General features: G+C 38.1%; 1 protein-coding gene and 1 long non-coding RNA gene across 2 annotated transcripts in view; both read left to right on the forward strand.

Annotated features, from left to right (window-relative positions):
* Positions 1-20,725, forward strand: part of LOC131221465 (uncharacterized) — a 98,984-nt gene that overhangs the window by 34,098 nt on the left and 44,161 nt on the right. The gene's annotated exons all lie outside the window — the stretch shown is intronic.
* On the forward strand, positions 8,119-10,149 carry LOC131221460 (transcription factor MYB1-like). The gene is made up of 3 exons (XM_058216722.1): positions 8,119-8,405; positions 8,947-9,076; positions 9,675-10,149. Exons 1-3 carry the CDS (start codon positions 8,276-8,278, stop codon positions 10,147-10,149), a joined length of 735 nt encoding a protein of 244 aa, XP_058072705.1. The 5' UTR covers positions 8,119-8,275.

Raw genomic sequence — 20,725 nt, forward strand, 5'->3', positions numbered from 1 at the left:
GCAGAGGTTCGTAAGTAATATCCTGTGAATACAGGGTCAATCCTACAGGGAGATGAATTGCGAGAAGAAAAAAAAATCAAATGCAAAATAAACTAAATAATAAAAATTAATCTAATGATTTGATTTTGAGATTTTTGAATGGATGTAATTCAACTGAATAAAATAACACCCAAGCTTCAAAGTTCCACACATAGGTTAATGTTCCAAAATCATGATGACTTGGATAACACAACTAGGATCTGAGCACTATGGTCAGCCTAATCGGAAAATAAAACAGTTTAAATATTTTAATAAGTGATATAAAATATTAGAAAATTATGGATTTGCACCATTGACATATATTTTCAAGTACCAATGATTTTAAGTATTCAATATTTATAGGATAATGAATATCAAAGAAATATAACAGGTTGAGAACATCTCCTATCTAGGAAATCTGATAGATTTAGGGTAAGCCTATCTATCAATGTGGATCTCATATGATGGAGATATATGAATCTCACAAGAGGATAAAAAACAAAACCTAAATAATAAATAACATGCATACACTATTCTTCTCATCATTAAAACAATCAATCATCATAATCTTAAAAAATTATTGAACCCATGTGCTTCCCTTCTAGCTTGAGCTAGAAGGAACTTAAAAAAACATAACTAGAATAGAGAAAGAAAGAAACAAGAAAGAATAAATGCAAATAGAAAAGAAAAAAAATAATTTATAAAACTTAAATAAAATTAAAAACTCTAAATCTTGCTCTTGAATGATGCTTAGGAATGCCCTAGGAAGCCCTATTTATAAGTAGGGAACTCCAATTTTCATACAAAGTTGAAAATTCCTTAGTAACTGCCGCAAATATACATTAATTTCTCAAAATAGACTTCTCGCTGCATAGTTTGTTTAAAACAGACTTCCTGCTGCACAGTTTACCAAAATAAACTTCACAGCTTTATAGTACACTTTTTTAGGATGATTTCAAGATTCTTCACTTTAAATCTTCGATTCTCTTCATTCTTCACTTGGTTTTCTTGGATCTTTGTCATGTAAATTCTTCAATCTTGGTCTCCTAAGATCCATCTCTTGCCTTGGTGATTTTTGAGCATCAACCTTGGTGATTTTTGAGCATCAAATTCTTACTTTGTAACACCATTTTTCAATCCAAGCTCTTAAATTCACCTTGCAACAAATACATGAGTAAAATAAAATATTAAGATGATTTATGTTCCTAAAATCAAGATATAAATTGAGAAAATTATGCAATATTTGAGTCTCAACAGCTTTTAGCTATAAAATTAATTTCGTCGGTAAAAGGAAACTTTTCGAGTTTTTTGTATTTTTAAAAATTCAAAACATCCTTTAGCGATGAAAATTTTCGTCGCTAAAAGGGTTCTCTGCTTTTTACCGATGAAAATATTCGTCGGTAAAACTCTTAGCTGGAAAATTTTCAAAATAGCAGGAAAATTACTTTTACCGACGAAGTCAGTACAAATTTATTTCCGACAAAAAAAAATTTCTTTGGTAAAAGTGATGCTTTACCGATGAAAAAAAATTTCATCGGTAAAACATTACTTTTACTGACAAAATTTTTTTCGTCGCCAAAAACCCTATTTCTTGTAGTGGTTAGATGGCATATAAACATCTCAATGGGTCCCACACAGATATCTATTATGAGTGTCCCCATTCCAATGTTCCCTTTGGTGTGGCATATATACCGTGATGTATCTATTTATCCATGCCGTTCATCCCTTTTCTCAAATCATTTTAAGGTATAAGAACAAAAATGAGGCAGATCCAACACTCAAGTGGACCGTACCACATTTGACTCTTGCATTAATGCAACTTGCATTCAACGCTTTGTGCATTTAATACAACCCAAGCTTATTATTTGGTGTGGTCCACTTGAGCATTGGATTTGCCTCATTTTTGTGCATTAACCTTAAAATGATCTAAGAGAAGGGATGGACGGCATAAATAAACAGATACATCACGGTGGGCCTGCCCACGGAACCGCTTGTTCGTGGCTTGAGACTGGTGGGGGTAGGACGCAATCCGCGTCCGTTCTAATGACCCCCTACGATTAAAGTTTAATCCGTGGTACTCTACCACTTGGGCTGAGAGTGTGGATGATATATCCAAGCTTTTGTTCAAGTGGTACACAACCATTTGTTCTTCTATCTGAATAATCAACCAGTTTGACTCCTCGTGTGACTGCATTCTACTTAAACAATGGACAGCTAATTAAAATGATCTATCATTGCCATACCTGTCATTTGTACATTGTAGCCTATCTGAGGAGTAATATGGCCTGATTTTTTTATTATTATTATTTTTTTTTCAGGAGATTGAAACAGCGTACACCAGTTGGAAAGCTCGGATGTCACACGTGTGTGATATATTGGAATGTGGCATTGCATCTAATGGGCTATACACGCATTTATGCTTACAAAACAGCTCAAGAGTTCCCTTCTCCGTACTCAGAAACATGTCGAACCGTGGAAGTGTATTAACCACGGATTCAGAAACGTCAAGACCGCAACTCCAATGATTGAACCTAACTAGACTTCCATTTTACCTACTCTCGAAGTTGCGTTTGATGCCATATCTCTGGAGATAGCAATCTTTGTTAGATTTTCTAATCTGCTTCTCTTATCCGGAAGAGGGCGGGGCCCACCTTGATGTATTTATTCTGCATCCACGCTGTCCATCCATTTTCCAAGATAATTTTCATTACATACAAGTGGGCTATTGGGTTGGTGATCTGAACCGGTGACATGATGGACCCACGAAACATACTTCATGCACCAAAGATTTCCCATGTATCATAGAAGATCCTAGTGCTTTAATCTCTGGCCTATATCCAGTTAAATGTGACTGTTTGTCTAGAGGAGCTGTATGATACTCTGGCTGCCTATGAGGCTTCATAATCTGGATCCTCTGAAGATCCGTGATTTCTTCATAATCAAATTGATTAACGAAATGATTTGTAATATATAGACATTTCCGTTAGATGCCCACCAATTGACTAATTGGGATCATACTCAAGAGTCTATTTTTTGGGTTATAGTCAATAATAGTGAGCTTTACTACTTCGGTTGTTTAGATTTGAGGTACATGCCATCTAGGGGTAGCCCTAGTTTTATGGCCTAGTGCTCAACGACACATCTACTTGGTCTTAAACAGATGATATGATATATGGGCAACACATGGAGAGTGTGTGGGAGGGTTTGAGAGTGGTGAAGAGGATGTAAATGAAGGTGCATGCCATATGGAGTGAACATGATTTTAAGACTCAGATGATTGCTGCAAGACTTGTTCAAGTCGACTCAAACTCAGTTGGACCCAATATGGTTTGACACACTAGGTTACCACTGAGAGAGAGAGAGAGAGAGAGAGAGAGAGAGAGAGAGAGAGAGGAGGAGGAGGAGGAGGAGGAGGAAGGCCGGAGGGTTGCTGTCGCATGCTGGATGGGACGGTATATGTAGAGAGAATGTGCAGGGCTAAGGTGAAGACAGAGATATTAAAATTTTCTAAATACCCTTTCTTTTGTTAGACATTCCTACTAATGTCCTTGTAAAAATTGATGTTTCTCGAATGTGAATTCCAAAGACTGACTATGTGAGTAAAAGCACCCACAACTACCATCATTATATGTACTAGTAGTGTTGCATGCATGGATGACGACTATTGAAAAAACAACCAGGCTAAAAGTTTAATTCAAGGGCTTCTAAGTGCACCATAACTTGCAATCATCGGAACTTTATGATGGGTTATTCATTGTGTACATATAAAATGTTGTTAGAGAGATAATGATGAGCTATACAAATTAGCCAATTCCATAGGCAATTGAGCCCCAAACGATTTTTCTAGGCAAGATTGTTTTAAGGATTAATTTTGAATTTAAACAACCAACCAAGAGAACCCATCTAGTACCATGAGGACCTAAGATCTGGCAATGTCAAATTTTAATTTTGAACAACCAGCCAGAGGGCACACAAGCACTCTTTGTGGATTTTGTGCATCTGAAGCCAAGGTTAAGTGTGCTTTTAATTTCATTTGAATGTAAATGAGTGTGCGCGTTAAAGAATAGTGGAAAGTATGATGTATGTAAGATTATGTGGTACATTAAATGTTTCTATAAGATGTTGAATGTCTCTTTAATTTAATGAATAGCTTATTTGTTTTGTTTTGATATGGCTTGAATTGAAAGATAATAATGCTTGTTTTGTTTCAGGAATATAATTCTAAGGCCTATCATACTATTTATTTGACATCCAATCTATTAATTAGGTCATACAAGCCCAAATGAAAGGAAAAAACAAATATCAGTTTGATGCGAAACTTTATGGCCCTCAAAAGGTTTTTATTAGTCAACGCTCATTCAACACTGTTTCTTGTAATATGGTGCATTTGATTGGGATATATCTCATTTTCTGTCTCATACCATAAAATGATCTGGAAAAATAAATGGACATTATGAGCACCAACCACCGGCCAGAGTAGCCAATCCGTTTCCCACACTGCATACGGTCGAGAGTCAGGTTCACCTACTGAAACATTCCTAATGTTATATATTGTCAGTGAGATATGGTTTACAACTTTGGTGGTGTGTCAGCGTCAGTTCTGTGGCCTCCATCGTATATGTGTTATATCCAAACTGACTGTACATTTGGCAATATTGTTTTATGCTTGAGCATAAAAGTAAGACAGTGCCAAAGTTCAAGTGCGCCGCATTGCATCAATTAATAAGGATTGAATGTCTACTATTAAAACCTTCATTTTTACAATCTCATATTTATTTTTTTCGTCCATTCAGCTACCGCTCAAGGAATGTTTCAACAACATGAATCATTGTCGTTACTACCTTTTTTGATGTGGCTCACTTGATATTTGGATATGACTCATTTTGGGAAAAATGGTTTAAAACGATCTCACCAAACGGATGATTGGTGTGGATATAATCAATACATAATGCTGGGACCCATAGAACTTGGTGACGTCAACACACAAAAAGATGTAGCACACCACGCAATAGGAAACGGATTGGCTACTGCCCTTGCCAGCAGCATGGTGGCTGGTGGTCGGTGCTCTGTGGGCCCTACCATGATGTATATGTTTCATCCATTCCGTTCATCCATTTTTACATATTGTTTTAGCATTCTATATTAAAAATGAGATGGATATAATTCTCAGGTGGATCACACCATAGGAAAACAATAGTGAATGGATATCGAACATTAAAATCCTCCTAAGGACTATTGTACTGTTTATTTGACATCCAATCTGTTGATTACGTCATACAGGCCCAGATGAAGGGAAAAAAACAAAAATAAGCTTAATCCAAAATCTTTATGGCCTCCAAGAGGTTTTTAATGGTTGATGCTCATTCAAAACTGTTTCCTGTAATGTGATCCACTTGAGATTGGGATATACCTCATTTTTGGTATCATACCAAAAAATGATTAGTAAAAGTGGATGAAACATATGCATCATGGTGGGGCCCAAGGAGCACCGACCACCAGCCATTGGCTGGTGGCAGGGGGAGTAGCCCATCCGTTTCTCACGCAATCCGCTTGCTAAAATTTGCACCGTACACCTAAGGCCTGTCTGACGGGATAAGCCAAGAGTGCGGATCCTCTGCCTACTGGAGGCAGGAACTCCCTGCCTCCAGCGTTTTCATTGGTCAACGTTCGTATAAGTGCCATGTTATCAGATTTTTTAAATATATTAAAAATATACATTTAATTAGAAGTATAACGGACGTTAAACAGAAGCCGTTTGCGTGCTTAGTAACTCAGCAGGGTAAGCGTACTGAGTAAAGTCTGTGGAGCCCACCGTCATCATTCGTGCATTGTATCAACTCCATCCATCTCTTTTATCATCTAATGTTAGGGTTTTACAACAAAAATTAATCATATCCAAAGATCAAGTGGACCACACCACCTGAAACAGTGTGAATTGAATTTTACCGTTGAAAAGTTGTTGGGGGCCCACAGAAGTTTTATATCAAGATGATATTTGTTTTTTCCATTCATCCATGCCTTTGTGATCTTATGAACAGTTTCGATGAAAAATAAACATCATTGGGGGCTTAGAAATATTTCAATGGTGAAAATCAATACTTCCACTGTTTCCTTTGGTATGGTCTACTTATACTTCAGTTTTGGGCTCAATCACTAGAATGATTTGAAAAAATGGATGGACGGCATGGATAAACCACAAGAATTCACAGTGGGCCCAACAAAGTTTAATCAGTACGATAAGACCCGTACCAATCCGATTTCACGTTAGGGATGTGGATTTCCAGCCAAAGCCTTTTGCAATAAGATCCTGCGCAAGGATTTCAGATGGGCTCATTGCGATGTTTGTGATAAATCCAACCCGTTCATCTATTTTTAGATATCATTTTAGGACATAATACCAAAATTAAGGTGCATACAAAACTCAAATGGGCTACACGAGAGGAAACAATGGGGATTTAGTATCATATGAGAGGGATATAAATCTCATATGGACCACACCACAGGAAAACAATGGTGATTGGATATCCATCATTAAAGTCCTCCTAAGAGGCCCACCGTACTGTTTATTTGACATCCAATCCGTTGGTTTGGTCATAAAGACCCAGATGAAGGGAAAAGCTTGATCCAAAACTTTTATGGCCCCCAAAAAGTTGTTAATGGTCAATGTTCATTCAACACTATTTCATGTAATGCGGTCCACTTGAGATTGGGTTATACCTCATTTTTGGTCTTAGACCATAAAATGATCTAGAAAAATAAATGGACGGCATGGATGAAACACATACATCATGGTGGGCTCACATAGTACCATGTGGCAGGGGAGTAGCTAGTTCGTTTCCAATAGAAACCATAGACGCGGATTCACCGGGGAAAGCCTTTTGCATGAAGTTCCAGCATCGGGATGTATAGTGGGGTCCACCATGATGTTTGTAAGAATTTCAATCCACTCATCCATTTTTAGAGCTCATTTTAAGACATGTAACTAAAAAATAGGATGATCAAAAACTCAACTAGCTAAACAAGATGAAACAGTGGAGAAAGAAATTCCTACAGTTGAAACCTTCCTATGCGTCTTGATGTTTATATGCCATCCAAATTGTTTATAAGGTCATTTTTACTAAGATGAAGTGAAAATACCAAAATATTAGACCGATGCAAAACTTTTGTGGCCATATAAATATTTCAACGGTGGACACTAAATCCCCACTGTTTCCTCTCGTGTGGCCCATTTGAGTTTTGTATACACCTTAGTTTTGGTATTATGTTCTAAAATGATATCTAAAAATGAATGAACGGGTTGGATTTATCGTGAATGTCGCAGTGGGCCCATTTGGAATCCTTGCGCAAGATCTTACTGCAAAAGGCTTTGGCTGGAAATCCGCATCCCCCCGTTAGACACGTGAAATTGGATTGCGTACGAGTCATATCGCACTGAGTAAACTCTGTTAGGCCCACTGTGAATTCATGTGGTTTATCCACGCCGTTCATCTATTTTTTCAAATCATTCTGGGGGTTGAGCCCAAAACTGAAGTATATCAAAAGCCCAAGTAGACCATACCAAAGGAAACAGTGGAAGTATTGATTTTCACCATTGAAATGTTTCTAAGCCCCCAATGATATTTATTTTTCATCTAAACTGTTCGTAAGATCACAAAGACATGGATGAATGAAAAAAAACAAATATTGTCTTGAAATAAAACTTCTGTGGGTCCCCAACAACTTTTCAACGGTAGAATTCAATTCACACTGTTTCAGGTGGTGTGGTCCACTTGATCTTTGGATATGATTAATTTTTGTTGTAAAACCCTAAAATTAGATGATAAAAGAGATGGATGGAGTTAATGCAATACACGAATGAATGACTACAGTAGGCTCCACAGACTTTACTCAGTACGCTTACCCTGCTGAGTTACGCAGCACGCAAACCGCTTCCGTTTAACGTCCGTTATACTTCTTATTAAATGTATTTTTTTAATATATTTAAAAAATCTGATGACGTGGCGCTTATAGTGACGTTGACCAATGAAAACGCTGGAGGCAGGGAGTTCCTGCCTCCGGGAGGCAGAGGATCCGCACTCATAAGGCAATCATTACGCTAGCATGACTTCTGTAGGCCAGTGCGACGAAAATACATCAGATCGGATGAAACTTCCAAGGGCAATATGTTGCCACGTTAGTAAGCTTCTGAAAATCACAAACGCTCATTTTAAATATCGCCGGTTGGGGTCTGCCAGAAGGAGGGAAAAAAAAACACAGAATGGGGCGAGAATTCAAGGGCCGGTTAGGAGTTCGAAAGGGTTCATGGACTCGAGAAGAAGATTTTCTGCTAAGGAAATGCATTGAGAAGTATGGAGAAGGGAAGTGGAATCTAGTTCCTCAGAGGGCAGGTATAACTGATTCTTACCCACCCATTCTATTCTTTTAAGTGATAGAAAATTGCTAGTTTGTTTCATTACTAAGGCAGAGATTTAAATATAGCGGACCTTTGGTTTCCACATATCCCCCACCATTCGGAGATGATTAATGGGAATCTACCAGAATGGTTACCAAAGCTTTTTGGGGCATACCATGTTGTTTTGTAGTTTTAAAATCTACTCCATTTTCCATTCATCAGGTCGAAATATTTTGAACCGGACATAGAATTGTTAGCCCCTAAAAGAAACTCTTATGTGAACATTAATGGGAAAAAAGGAGAGTAAAGTTTCTATAAAACAATCCTCAAAGAGCGTTTTACATGATTTCTTAAAACAGGTTTTGTAGAGGATTCCAGTCCACTTTGAATGGGTATTTTGAAAATCTCATTTGAAATGAAATCAAAGTTCTGCCACCATCTTTGCATATATAGGTTAGGTGACTATGTACATATTTTACTTTCTTGATTATGTAGAGTAACATAGTAACTTGATTCCTCTTCTGTTGAATTTTAAGGCCTCAATCGATGTCGCAAGAGCTGCAGATTGAGATGGTTTAACTATCTCACTCCAAACATTAAGCGTGGAGAGTTTGGTGCAGATGAAATTGATCTCATCATCAGGCTTCATAAGCTTTTGGGTAATAGGTAAGTTAAAATTCATATTCTTTAAGTTGGTAAGTAATAAAAACCATCTTCCTTTTATCTTAGATATAAAAAAGATAAGTAAAAAATATTTATGAAAAGGACTGGGCTAGCCTGACATGGGTGGGAGAGTGCCTGCTGCCATGGAACTTTCATGAAATCCAAACCGTTGATCAGGTACGCTGACTCAAACTGCAACCTAGAAATCATGAATATCCATGACGCAAGTAGGCTACACCATAGCAAACATTTGGGAAGGAATGCCTGCAGATTAGTTTTGTGTGGGGTCCAAAGGTGGTGTGTTTATTTCATCCGATCATAACTATTCCAAAACTGAGGTAAGCCATAACACATGAATTTAGAGGTTTTAGGTCTAATTCCTTATGATGTGGCCCATCTGATTTTTGAATGAGCCTGATTGGGATCAACATCAAACAAGTGGTGTTGTACCTGATGGACGGAGTATATCTCATACACGTGAAGTTATTCAACTATAATATCTGCCATCTTCCACAAGTTTCCATTGCACAAAACCTACTTTTCACCTTGAAAGACAGTTAACTAAAATATGCCATCTTCCTTTTTTTTTTTTTTTCCTCAGATGGACGCTGATTGCAGGTAGAATTCCAGGAAGGACAGCCAATGACATAAAGAACTATTGGAACTCACATTTGAGTAAAAAGGTTAAAAAGGTTACTTTCCATGATAACCAGGAGACTGCAAAAGATTCCGAAGTCCTAAAGCCAAAGCCTAGTAGACTCTCCAAGAGTTTGATTAGTTCTGGGAATCTTGAAGCCTCTAGAAAACAAGAAGAGGGTGGCGAGCCACTGTTGGATCCAGACAATGATGCAATATGGTGGAAAGGTTTGTTCCAAAAGGGAGGAGAGAATTGGCTCTTAGGAAATGGAGATGCAATGGGAGAGCCAATATTTCTTCCTACCATTGACGATGGAGTCGCTGAAGGAATAAAAGATGAAGATGGTGCTTTTGTGGTGGACCGTCAAGAATGGGACGACCCGATGTTGGATCCAAGCCTTTGGTTGCAATTGGAAGGCCACTGTTTGGTTGACACTTAAAAGTCATTTAATCTCAATTATTATTAGCGTGTGAGCATGTGTGATATATCTAATCTCTGTCATTTAATCTCAATTATTATTAGCATGTGAGCATGTGTGATATATATAATCTCTGTCATTTAATCTCAATTATTATTAGCGTGTGAGTATGTGTGATATACCTAATCTCTGGACTACTTTATATATATATATATATATATATATATATATATATATATATATATATATATATATATATATATATATATATATATACACACACACACACACACAGAGTCATGCTCTCCTGCGCACCTACGCACGTGCGCACCTTTGCACACGTGCCATGGGTGTCTAACCTGAACGGTCCATGTGATGCGGAATCCTATAAAACCCCATGTGGAAAATTTTCACCCCGATTTAATATTCTGATGGGCCATAGCAAAGAGAAATGCAAATCAAGGGAGGAAACTGTTTTCATTTTTCATGGCCCTCCAAAGTTTCATATCAAAGTAAAACTTGGGCTTGGAAGGTTTCAGGAGGTGCTGATTCACATGAACGGTTCAGATTTTGGATCCACATCACGTGTGATGGGTTCTCAAAAAAGTTCGTACGTAGTACGTACGAACTGGTTCCCAGGTGAGCGTTTCCGTGTATATATATATATATATATATATATATATGTGTGTGTGTGTGTGTGTGTGTGTGTGTGTGTGTGTGATCCACTGAGGTCGGTGGATCCTAACTATGTGGTCCACTATGATGTATGTCGTTTATATTCACACCATCGATTTTGGCAGCTCATTTTAGGACGTGATTCCAAACTTTAAGCAGATCCAAATCTTAGGTGGACCATACCACATGAAACAATCGTGATTGAATCCTCAGCATTGAAAACTTCATGGGGGCCACCAGAATATTTATTTGACATCCAACCCGTTGATAAGGTCAAAAAGACCTAGATGAAGAGACCACACAAATATCATCTTGATCCAAAAATTTTGTGGCTAACAAGAAGTTTTTAATGGTTGATTAACACTATTTTATGTATTATGGTCCAACTGAGATTTGGATCTACTTCATTTTTGGAGCCATGATGTAAAATGAGTTTTAAAGACAAATGGACTATGTAGACATAAGACACATACATTATGGTGGCTCCCACCCACTTGATAGACTCCTAGGAATTTCAATACGAGGTCATGGGTTTGAGTACCTATTGTGGTCCAAATCCACTATGGTGTGAGTGTGAGTGTGTGTGTGTAAAACTAAAATTATCTTTTTGGCATGGAACCATAGCATTAATCAAGATAATTGCTCATCCGACCTTTGTGGCCCCAATGTGATGTATGTATTTTATCCACATCATCTATTCATTTTTCCAGATTATTTTAAGGTATTAGCTAAGGTAGATCCAAAGTTCAAGTGGACCACACCATAGGAATGGGTGATGATAATGACACCTGTTATCGTAAAGATCTGGATGAATGGATGTTATTAGCTACAAAAGCGAGTCCACCAATGAACCTGTAAAGATAAGATGAAGCAAACAATGAGGGTGCCGATAATGACTATGGACCCTCCGATGCCTAAGTCAAACAGGTAGACTTGGGTTGAAAGGGCTTGAGCATGGGGGTTTTGTCGCTTACCTCCCTTGAATCGCAACACGGGTACTTATAGGGTCATTATATGGGGTGTTGAGATCTACGTATCTTATGGGATTCCTAGGATACATTGGAAAGTCTTATCTAGTTATAGATCTTCCACCAGATTTATTGCCGAGCCTGCCTCTGTCGGCATGATCTTTGGGTAAAATCATATCGGATCTGATCTCTTGGTTGGAGGTGAGATATTCTTTGAGATCCTTCCCCCGACCTGATGGCGGTCGACCTGCTCAACTTAGGAAATGATTCTTACAACCGAGTTTTCCTTCAAGGAGCTAAGCTTGGGGTCGATCTCTCCATCGAGAGGATTATTAGTCATATCCTCCGAGAGCTCCATGCCTTATTAATTTGGAAGCTCATCCTAGTATTCTTCCTATTGTTGGTTACACTTTTCGAGTGGTAGACCAATCCGATTTTTCCCACAACAACACCCATGGTAAAAACCTTCTTAGGACTAAATGTGGGGTTTATTTTCCATCCAACCTGTTCATAAGGTCATGTAGACCTGAATGAAAGGGAAGCATAAATATCTGGTTGACCCAAAACTTAGCAACTCGTGAGAAGTTTTTAATGGTGCACATTCAATCTCCACTGTGTGGTCCACTTGAGCCTTAGATACACGTCATTTTAGGTTCGTAGCCTTAAATGTTAAGAAAAATGAATGGACAGCGTGCGTGGACGCAATTCGCTTTCTAATCTCTCTTTCCTCTTTCCGCTTCTACCAGATCTTTACTGTAAAACCGTGTAAAATATAAATCGGATTGTCGTACTGAGTTACTCAGTAAGCTTTTAAGGTAGTGAATTAACTCAGTTGGGCCTACCATAAACGTACGCGGTTTATCCACTCCGTCCATCTTGTTTTCAGCTCATTTTAAGCATTTGACCCAATTGAAGCATATCCAAACCTCAAATTGACCATATCACAGGAAATAGCGGGAATAACGATTTTAACCGTTGAAACCTTTCTAGGGCATTTTTATTTGTCATCCAACCTGTTCATAAGATCACGAAATCCTGGATGAAGTGAAAATAAAATAAAATATCAGCTTGAAACAAATCTTTTGTTGCCCCTGAGAATTTTTCAACGGTAAAAACTCAATTCACTCGATTTCCAATGGTGTGGTCCACTTGAGCTTTGGATATGCTTCATTTTTGAAATCATGACCTAAAATTAACTATTAAAATGGATGGACTGGATGGATAAAATATATAAATCATGGTGGATTCCACGGGGTTTACTCAGTACTCAGTAGGCAACCCTTTACACCAAAAACATGGGCAACCGGCTATGAAATCAAAAAACCCAGAGGTACTTTTCAGTAGGGGAATTACCATAAATGCCCATTTTTAAATTTTTTTCTTAAAAAGGTAATGAAGTCCAGAAAGTGGAGAGCCCACGCGGCCTGTGCATAAAATCATTGGATGGTGACACCTAATGATTGGAACCACAGACATTCATGCGTATGGTTGTCCTGTCAATGGGCCCACAGTTCTCGATTTCATCCTTTCTGGCATATTCCGAATGGATGTATTATTTCATAAAATCATCTCACTTTATCACCTTCCAGTGATTATAAGTTATAACTGGGCCGACATCTAGATTGTCAAATCATATATTTATGGGTATCTATCCCCCCATGGGTCCTACACTATAGTGCATGTCTGTGTGGACTTATCTCCCACCCCAAATGGAATGAATGGACGTGGATTTCCTGCTAAAGCCTTCTGCAGAAAGTTTTTGCGCTCCAAACCTAGGTGGGGCCCACTGTGATATTTGTAAGAAATCTACCGCATCATTCTTATTGGGATGAACTGATAATACATATATTAGCCTCACTCAAAACTTCCTTGGCCCTACTAATATTTCAAATGTGAACATTCAGTCCTCACGGCTTTGGCACAGTTGAGTATTAGATCCATCTCATTTTCGAACCATGCCTTAAAATGGTTATCTCACAAAATGGATGGACGGGCTAGATTCCTCACAAACATTACAGTGTACCGTACCTAGGTTTCGAGTGCAGGAACTTCATGCAGAATGCTTTCTTAGGAAATCTGCATCGGTTGTGGGCCCATATGATGCAAAAGCGGATTGGCTGATGTACCACACACCAGTGATACGCTGGTGTAATGACGTTAGCATCTATTTGAGGAGCTTATCATAAGGCTTGAGCCAACTGTACGTCCATTTGATGAGCTCGTCATAAGGCTTGAGCAGAAAAAAAGACATATTTAAAGATTAAGTGGACCATACTGCAAAATTTAGTGGGGATTGAATGTCTACTATTGATATCCTTTTGGAGTCATAGAAGTTTTGGATCAATATGATATTTGTTTTTTCTCTTGTTTAGGTCTTTGTAACCTTATGAACAGAGTGGATAAAAAATAAATGTTATGGTGGGCCTTAAAAATATTTTAAGGGTGAAAATCATTAATCCCTTTGCTATTTGTGGTGTGCTCCAGTTGAGCTTTGGGTATGAATCATTTTTTGTCTCATAATATGATCCAAATATTTGGATGAACGGTATGGATATAATAAATACATCATTTTGAGGGCCATGTAACTTTGATCTCCTTTGAACCGTTCGCACAACTTGGAGCTCGAGGAGCGTCAGCGTTCGTCTTCGCATGACACGCGTACCCACACTAGCCGATCCGCTCCCATATGATGCATGCTTGAGGACATCTTGCACACCAGTGGTTTTTCTCCGTATGGATTTGGTGCACTGTTCCTCCTGGTACATGCTTCAAAGTGCCATTCGATGCTCGTGGACCCCTCTCTGGCATATGCTATTGGAAACGGATTGGCTACGCCTCCTGCCACCTGCCAATGGCCGTTGGTCAGTGCTCTGTGGGCCTCACCATGACGTATGTGTTTCATCCATGCTGTCCATCTATTTTTACAGATCATTTTAAAGTATGAGACCAAATATCATGTATATCCCAATCTCAAGTGGACCACATTAAAGGAAACAGTGTTGAATGAGTGTAGACCATTAAAAACCTTTTGGGGGCCATAAAAGTTTTGGATCAAGCTGATTTTTGTTTTTTCCCTGCATCTGAGTCTGTATGACCTAATCAATAGATTGGATGTCAAATAAATAGTACAGTGGGCCTTAGGAGGATTTTAATGGTGGATATCCAATCGCTATTATTTTCCTGTAGTATGGTCCACCTGAGATTTTTGTTTTCCAACATCACGCTTGGTCCACATCATCACTAATAATGTCTACACTACTGCATTAAATGCAGAGTGTGATAATGTGACCCAATTAAATTACAACAAACATGATTTTTCTCCGTGGCTAGTAAAAGATCAGATCCGTGTCTCTTTTTTGTTTCCAAACGTGTTAAAAGGTGGGCCCTGCCTGTCGGGTCTCCCCGTGTTGGGCCCCGTTAATAGTTTGGGTCAGGCCTAAACTATCAGGCCTGTTGGATTGAATCCAACGGTTCAGACCCGGTTTGTGTGGAGTCATTGAAGTGAGTTACTCTGATAAAATTTGTTATCTTCCAAAATAAATAAATAAATAAATAAATAAATAAATAAATAAATAAATAAATAAATAAATAAATAAATAAAATAAAATAAAATAAGGCAGTCTCAAGCACTTACGAATAACTTTGATGATTTATACTCTGAAGTATTCACCAGTTCAGCTGATCTTCGTGTACCATGTTTGACAGGAATTCCAACAATCATTGAGTACCACAAACTCATCCTTGATACGGAGGTACGGAAATTCTAATCTTGAATAATCTTGCAGTCTTGGCTAATCCTAACGTTAGTGGATTAGCTGGTGTACCGCACACACTACCAAAAAATCGAGCAAAGGCTATGGACTTTGAAAGCTTTTAGCTACGGATTTAATCTGTAGCTAAAGCCTGATTGATCTGTAGCTAAAGCGTACCTCCTCACCTAAACTTTATTAAACATAGCTGGTGCTTAAGGGGCTCCATGGGGTCCATTGAAATATATGTGTTCGATCTAAGTTGTCCATCAATTCTGATATATAATTTCAGTGGATAAGCTCAAAAATTATGTAGATTGAAGGTTTAAGTGGACCACACCATAAGAAATAATTAAAAATAATTTTCTATCGTTTATATGTTATGTGGTCCGCTTACAACTTTGATCTAAATTCTTTTTTGAATCTACTGTTAAAATGAATGGATGGAGTGGATAAATAACATACATCACGGTGGGCCCCACGAGTGCTAAAAGCAAGCACTGAAGGTGTCGTCCGTCACCGCCAAAACCCAAATGTCCATGCTTATCCTCCCGCGTGCGCCCATCTCCCACAACCCAAACCCTCTCTCTCTCTCTCTCACTCTCTCTCTCTCACACACTCAGCCTTTCCCTTTCCCTGCCATCTCTCCATCTCTCATGCACTCAGCCTCTCCCTTTCCCTCGCCCTCTCTCGATCTCTCTGTCTCTTGGCCCCATTCCCCTCTCTTTGTTTCCCAACCTCTCTCCCTCTCTCTCTCTCTAGGGTTTTCAAAATCCCCTTTCGCCGCAAACCCACCATTGATTTGTGAGCAGACTCTGTGCCAGGGTTTTCGAAACCCTTTTCTCCAACCCTCGTCATCGTCTCGTCTCATCCACCAGCTGCAGCCTTCGTCTGATTGCAATTTCTTCTTTGCTCAGGTGCGTTGATAGATCTGGACTTTATCCAACTCCATGAATCAACCCTTAAAGCCACGCAAGGAAAAATGGTCCGTATTTTTAGGGATTTTTCAATTTTTATGGTATTTTTTAGGATTGAAAGTTGTTTTTGGAACTGGATTTAGGGGTTTTGGTGCCAAAATGGTATGAAGAGGGGTTTAGGGACTTGGAGATTTGATTCTCATCCGTTGATTTGATTCCATTTCTTAGGTTTTCGGGAGGAAAAGGAAACATCCCTTCTCTGAGGAATGAAAACCAATTTCATCACTGCTTTGGGCTTCCACAAATGAGGGGAACCATTACATAAGAGGAAATCAATTTCTTTTTTCTGGTGAATCTTGTTCTCCACCAATCTGAACAAGCCCCGAAGTGATGCCTATGGATCTATTGTTTGAGAATCGCTTATGAGACTTGTTTGATTTTGTTTCAGAAAGATATTGTTGTTTATCTTTAGTGGCAACTCTTATTTTGTCCTCTTTGGTGGTAGTTTGTAGATTTCTCATTGTTTTATTTCTAAATAGTCCTTGTAGACCTCAATTAGCATTTAATTTACATTAATAATATAAGGAGTTATTTGATACTCCAACAATCTATGACTCTAGATGATTGGAATTTTAGAGTGTTTCTCGGATTGGAATAGAAAAAATTGTGGATCACATTGTTTGTCTTTCAAATTCTAATTTTATCTTTGGAATTTCTGTTTCTATGGTTGGTTGACCTAGTAAGCTCTTTATTTTGTAGCTCTATACCATGTCTCTCTTTTGGAAAAGCATTCAATGTAGAATCCTTGGCCCTCATTCGGCAGTGGAGTCTAGTGCTAATTTAGTTATAGTTTCAAATTGGTATTTACGTAAAGAGTATAAATGCTAAATGCCATGACTTCCTATACATTTTTCTGCACACAAATTCCCATGGGAAATGTGCCAATTTTTTTACATGATCGGGACCATCCATTCTGCAATCCACACTGTAATAGGCCATGACCAAAGATCAGTCCAATTGGATAGTCCTAGCTGCTTAATTTGAGGAAAAAAGGCAGGTCCGTGGGCCCTGTACTGATTGAGCATTTAGGATGGTCTGATAGGCCTGATTTTTTAAACCATGCTCATGTATGGTGATATTGTAGAAGTCTGCCATACATTCTTGTGGCAACTTGTGTGTAAAAATGTTTACAGGTCTGATAGGCCTGATTTTTAATTCATCAATATCTATTTTGGGTTTTCTTTTCATTTTCTATTGATTTGTATTTTGGGTTTCCTTTCAATTTCCATCTAATGGTATTTTGGGTTTTGATTAATATCAGTTTCTTGGGTCTTCATCAATACCTGCTTTGGGTGTTCTTTTGATTCCCTCAATCATCAATAGAAATCAAGCAACAATTAGTTGTAATCTTATTTTCTCAATGCAGAAATCCAATGAGAATGCTGCTCAAATGCAGAGATCTAATGAGAAAATCATCATTGTCATATGTGAACAGCTTGTGAATTTCTTTATTTTAAACTTAGTTTTATAAGTTTATGATTTGTGATTTGAATTCTGCATTTGGATGTCTTTAAATGGTTGTTTCATGAAATGGAGAGCCACTAGTGGTGTTTATGATAATTGCATATTGGGCTCTGTTATGGATCATATATGGTCATCTAAATTCTTTATTTTTTCTTTTTGATTAACAGTTTTTCTGCTTAGCATCCATTGGTGTCGCAGCTTCCTTTCTATGATATGCAGGCACTTAGAAATTGCATACGTGGCATACAAATATCCATTTTCAAAGGTCAGGATTATTCGACCAATCTGATTGTAGGATGTGACTTATTGACTGTCAGTTCCACAATTTAGTCAATTTAATTTGACTTCATAATTAATATATGCCACAGACAAGGTGATGGGGGTGTTGCCTTTTAAAGAAGCATGTTTTCTGGTAATGTTAGTTGCTTCTCCTATTAAATGAGAGTCTAAGATGTTGGGGGGATCCATAAAAAATTATATTTTTGGAAACTGAGTTCTTGACTTTTGTTTTATGCTAGAAATCCAGACAATGTAGCCTACCTGGTGGAAAAATCTGATCAAGCATACAATTGTGGCTGTGTATGGACGGACAGGGACAACACTCCATGTGTGAAATTAACAAACCTCCTGAATGCATATTGTTGCATTTATAGTTCTGTAAATTTTTTAATTAATTTTTATATAGAAATCTACACGATAATTGTTTGAAAAAATGCTTTAATTCCTTCCATGAGAGGTGATCTTCAACTTGGTAGGCTAGAATAGTGTATTAAGCTGATATGCCTATTCCATCCAAGCAGGAGTAATGCCTTGGTGATCCAAACTGTTGATCTGATGGGCTCTAGACCATAGGAAACTGTGGAGATTAAGGGCTTACCATCGATCTGTAATGTGGTCCACTTGAGCCTTCGATGTGTCTCCTTTTTGGGATCAAACACTAAAACTAAATGCCAAAATAAATGAACATAGTGGATGAACCACACACATCACAATGTCTCCTTTTTGGGTCACTTTTCCTATTTATACATTTATAAGGTTGTGGGGAAATTTTCAGAATTATTTTCAAACGCTATTATAGACCCCTTCTACTTGCATTTCCACTGATTGAGAATGATTGAATGATTCTTCTTTTCTGTTTCTTTTAAAATTTTGTTTTATTGTTAGTCTCAAGCCATTTATATGAAACTAATGCAATGTTTGCCATGTTCAAGAGGACTATCATGCTAGCATTCATGATGCAACATCATTGGAATCAACTTATAGACCTATCATCTTTACCATTTCTTTATTGTTTCAATTGTCTTATATTCCATTTAGATGTTAGTTATCTATAATAATAATAATTTGTTCATTATAGTGCATTTACAATAGTTATCATTCTGGTTACAGTTATTCATTATGTGACAGGTTTTCACGTGAGATGATCGAGTTGCAAAACAAAGCAATCTATGGTTTTGAGAAGCAATTCCCAGGATGTATGTGTGTTTCAGGGGCCATCTGCAACTTGAAAGCATACAATGGAAGGTAAGGTGAACACTCGAGTTCCCTTCTTTGAATCATGAAAAGGTATTTGTGCTGAATCCCATGCATTGGCAATATTAGGCATGCTCATGAGCAGGACATGAATAATTCCGTTCATGAGCAGGACATGTATAATTCTGTAAAAATTGATGGAGCAAACCCGGATGTGCGTCGGAGCTATCCAGATATTGAGCAAGGGTCCCTGGAAGGTGGGAACCGCTATTATGACCATGATGAAGTTGTCCATTTCCTATGGATAGCATTGGAGTGACCTGGCCATTTAGACAGACCGTGTTTATGTATTTGGTCGCCATTAATGGATCAGACAGAGCGGGGGTCCCTGGAAGATGGGAACTGCTGTTATGACCACAGGACTCAACGTTCATCAATTGCCCATTAGAATGCTGAAATACTATTTTCATCAAATGCCCATTTGGGATCCATTTGGGATCCATTTGGGAACTAGATAACAGGTGGTGAACTAGATTAAGTAGAGTTTCTTTCATCGTGGCAGCTTAAGGCCTGTAGCTTACACACCATGGACTAGTAGAAACATTGCTTTTGAAATTAAAATTGTGTTATCTTGTTGAGATGACCAATATTAGCCTGTTAAGGCTTGGAACTTTTGAGTTGGGCAATTGATACTCTATATCCCAACTCCTAACACCAAGACAAATGAGTGGGGTATAAGGTTGCTAATTGGATACTTTGGCTTGCAATTGGCAGGTGGTAAATGGTTTTTTTTTTAAGGCAGGGAAACCCATCCTGGCCGCTGAAGCAGGAGGCTACACATGCAACTGCACTTGGTGTAAGTGGCTACAGGTTCTGCTTGATAACCATGCTACTTTCATTTTTTTTTTGAAATGTTTTCTTGAGCACAAAATCCAAAGGTATGTTGTAGGAAATTCATTGAAGTTATGGTGGCTAGGCACCCCACAATTTCTGCATGCTCATTTCAGTTATGCCCAAAACATGTGGGCTACATTTCTAGGCAAATTCAACATTAAATGGGTTTCTCAGGTGGACCACACCATGAGAAATAGTGATGATGGAGAATTTTGTTATGAACCACACCATAAGAAATTTCTTAGATACTTAATGTCAAAATGTTGTGTTTGATGGAGAAGTGTTTTTACATGTAGTGAACTTAGAGTAGTGAACTTATTTTAACTAGATTGGGACTTTGATTTCCAACTGCTCTATGCTTCTCAGTTCTTCAGTTTGTTTGCCACTTATGAGACAT

The sequence above is a fragment of the Magnolia sinica genome, chromosome 12 (genome assembly GCF_029962835.1).
Source record: "Magnolia sinica isolate HGM2019 chromosome 12, MsV1, whole genome shotgun sequence".
Lineage (NCBI taxonomy): Eukaryota > Viridiplantae > Streptophyta > Magnoliopsida > Magnoliales > Magnoliaceae > Magnolia > Magnolia sinica.

Bases quoted from the DNA above. Each gene is read 5' to 3' on its own strand.
- LOC131221460 (XM_058216722.1), top strand. From the start codon at position 8,276: ATGGGGCGAGAATTCAAGGGCCGGTTAGGAGTTCGAAAGGGTTCATGG. The intron at 8,406-8,946 runs GTATAACTGATT...TTGAATTTTAAG, and splicing joins TCTAGTTCCTCAGAGGGCAG to GCCTCAATCGATGTCGCAAG. The intron at 9,077-9,674 runs GTAAGTTAAAAT...TTTTTTCCTCAG, and splicing joins CATAAGCTTTTGGGTAATAG to ATGGACGCTGATTGCAGGTA.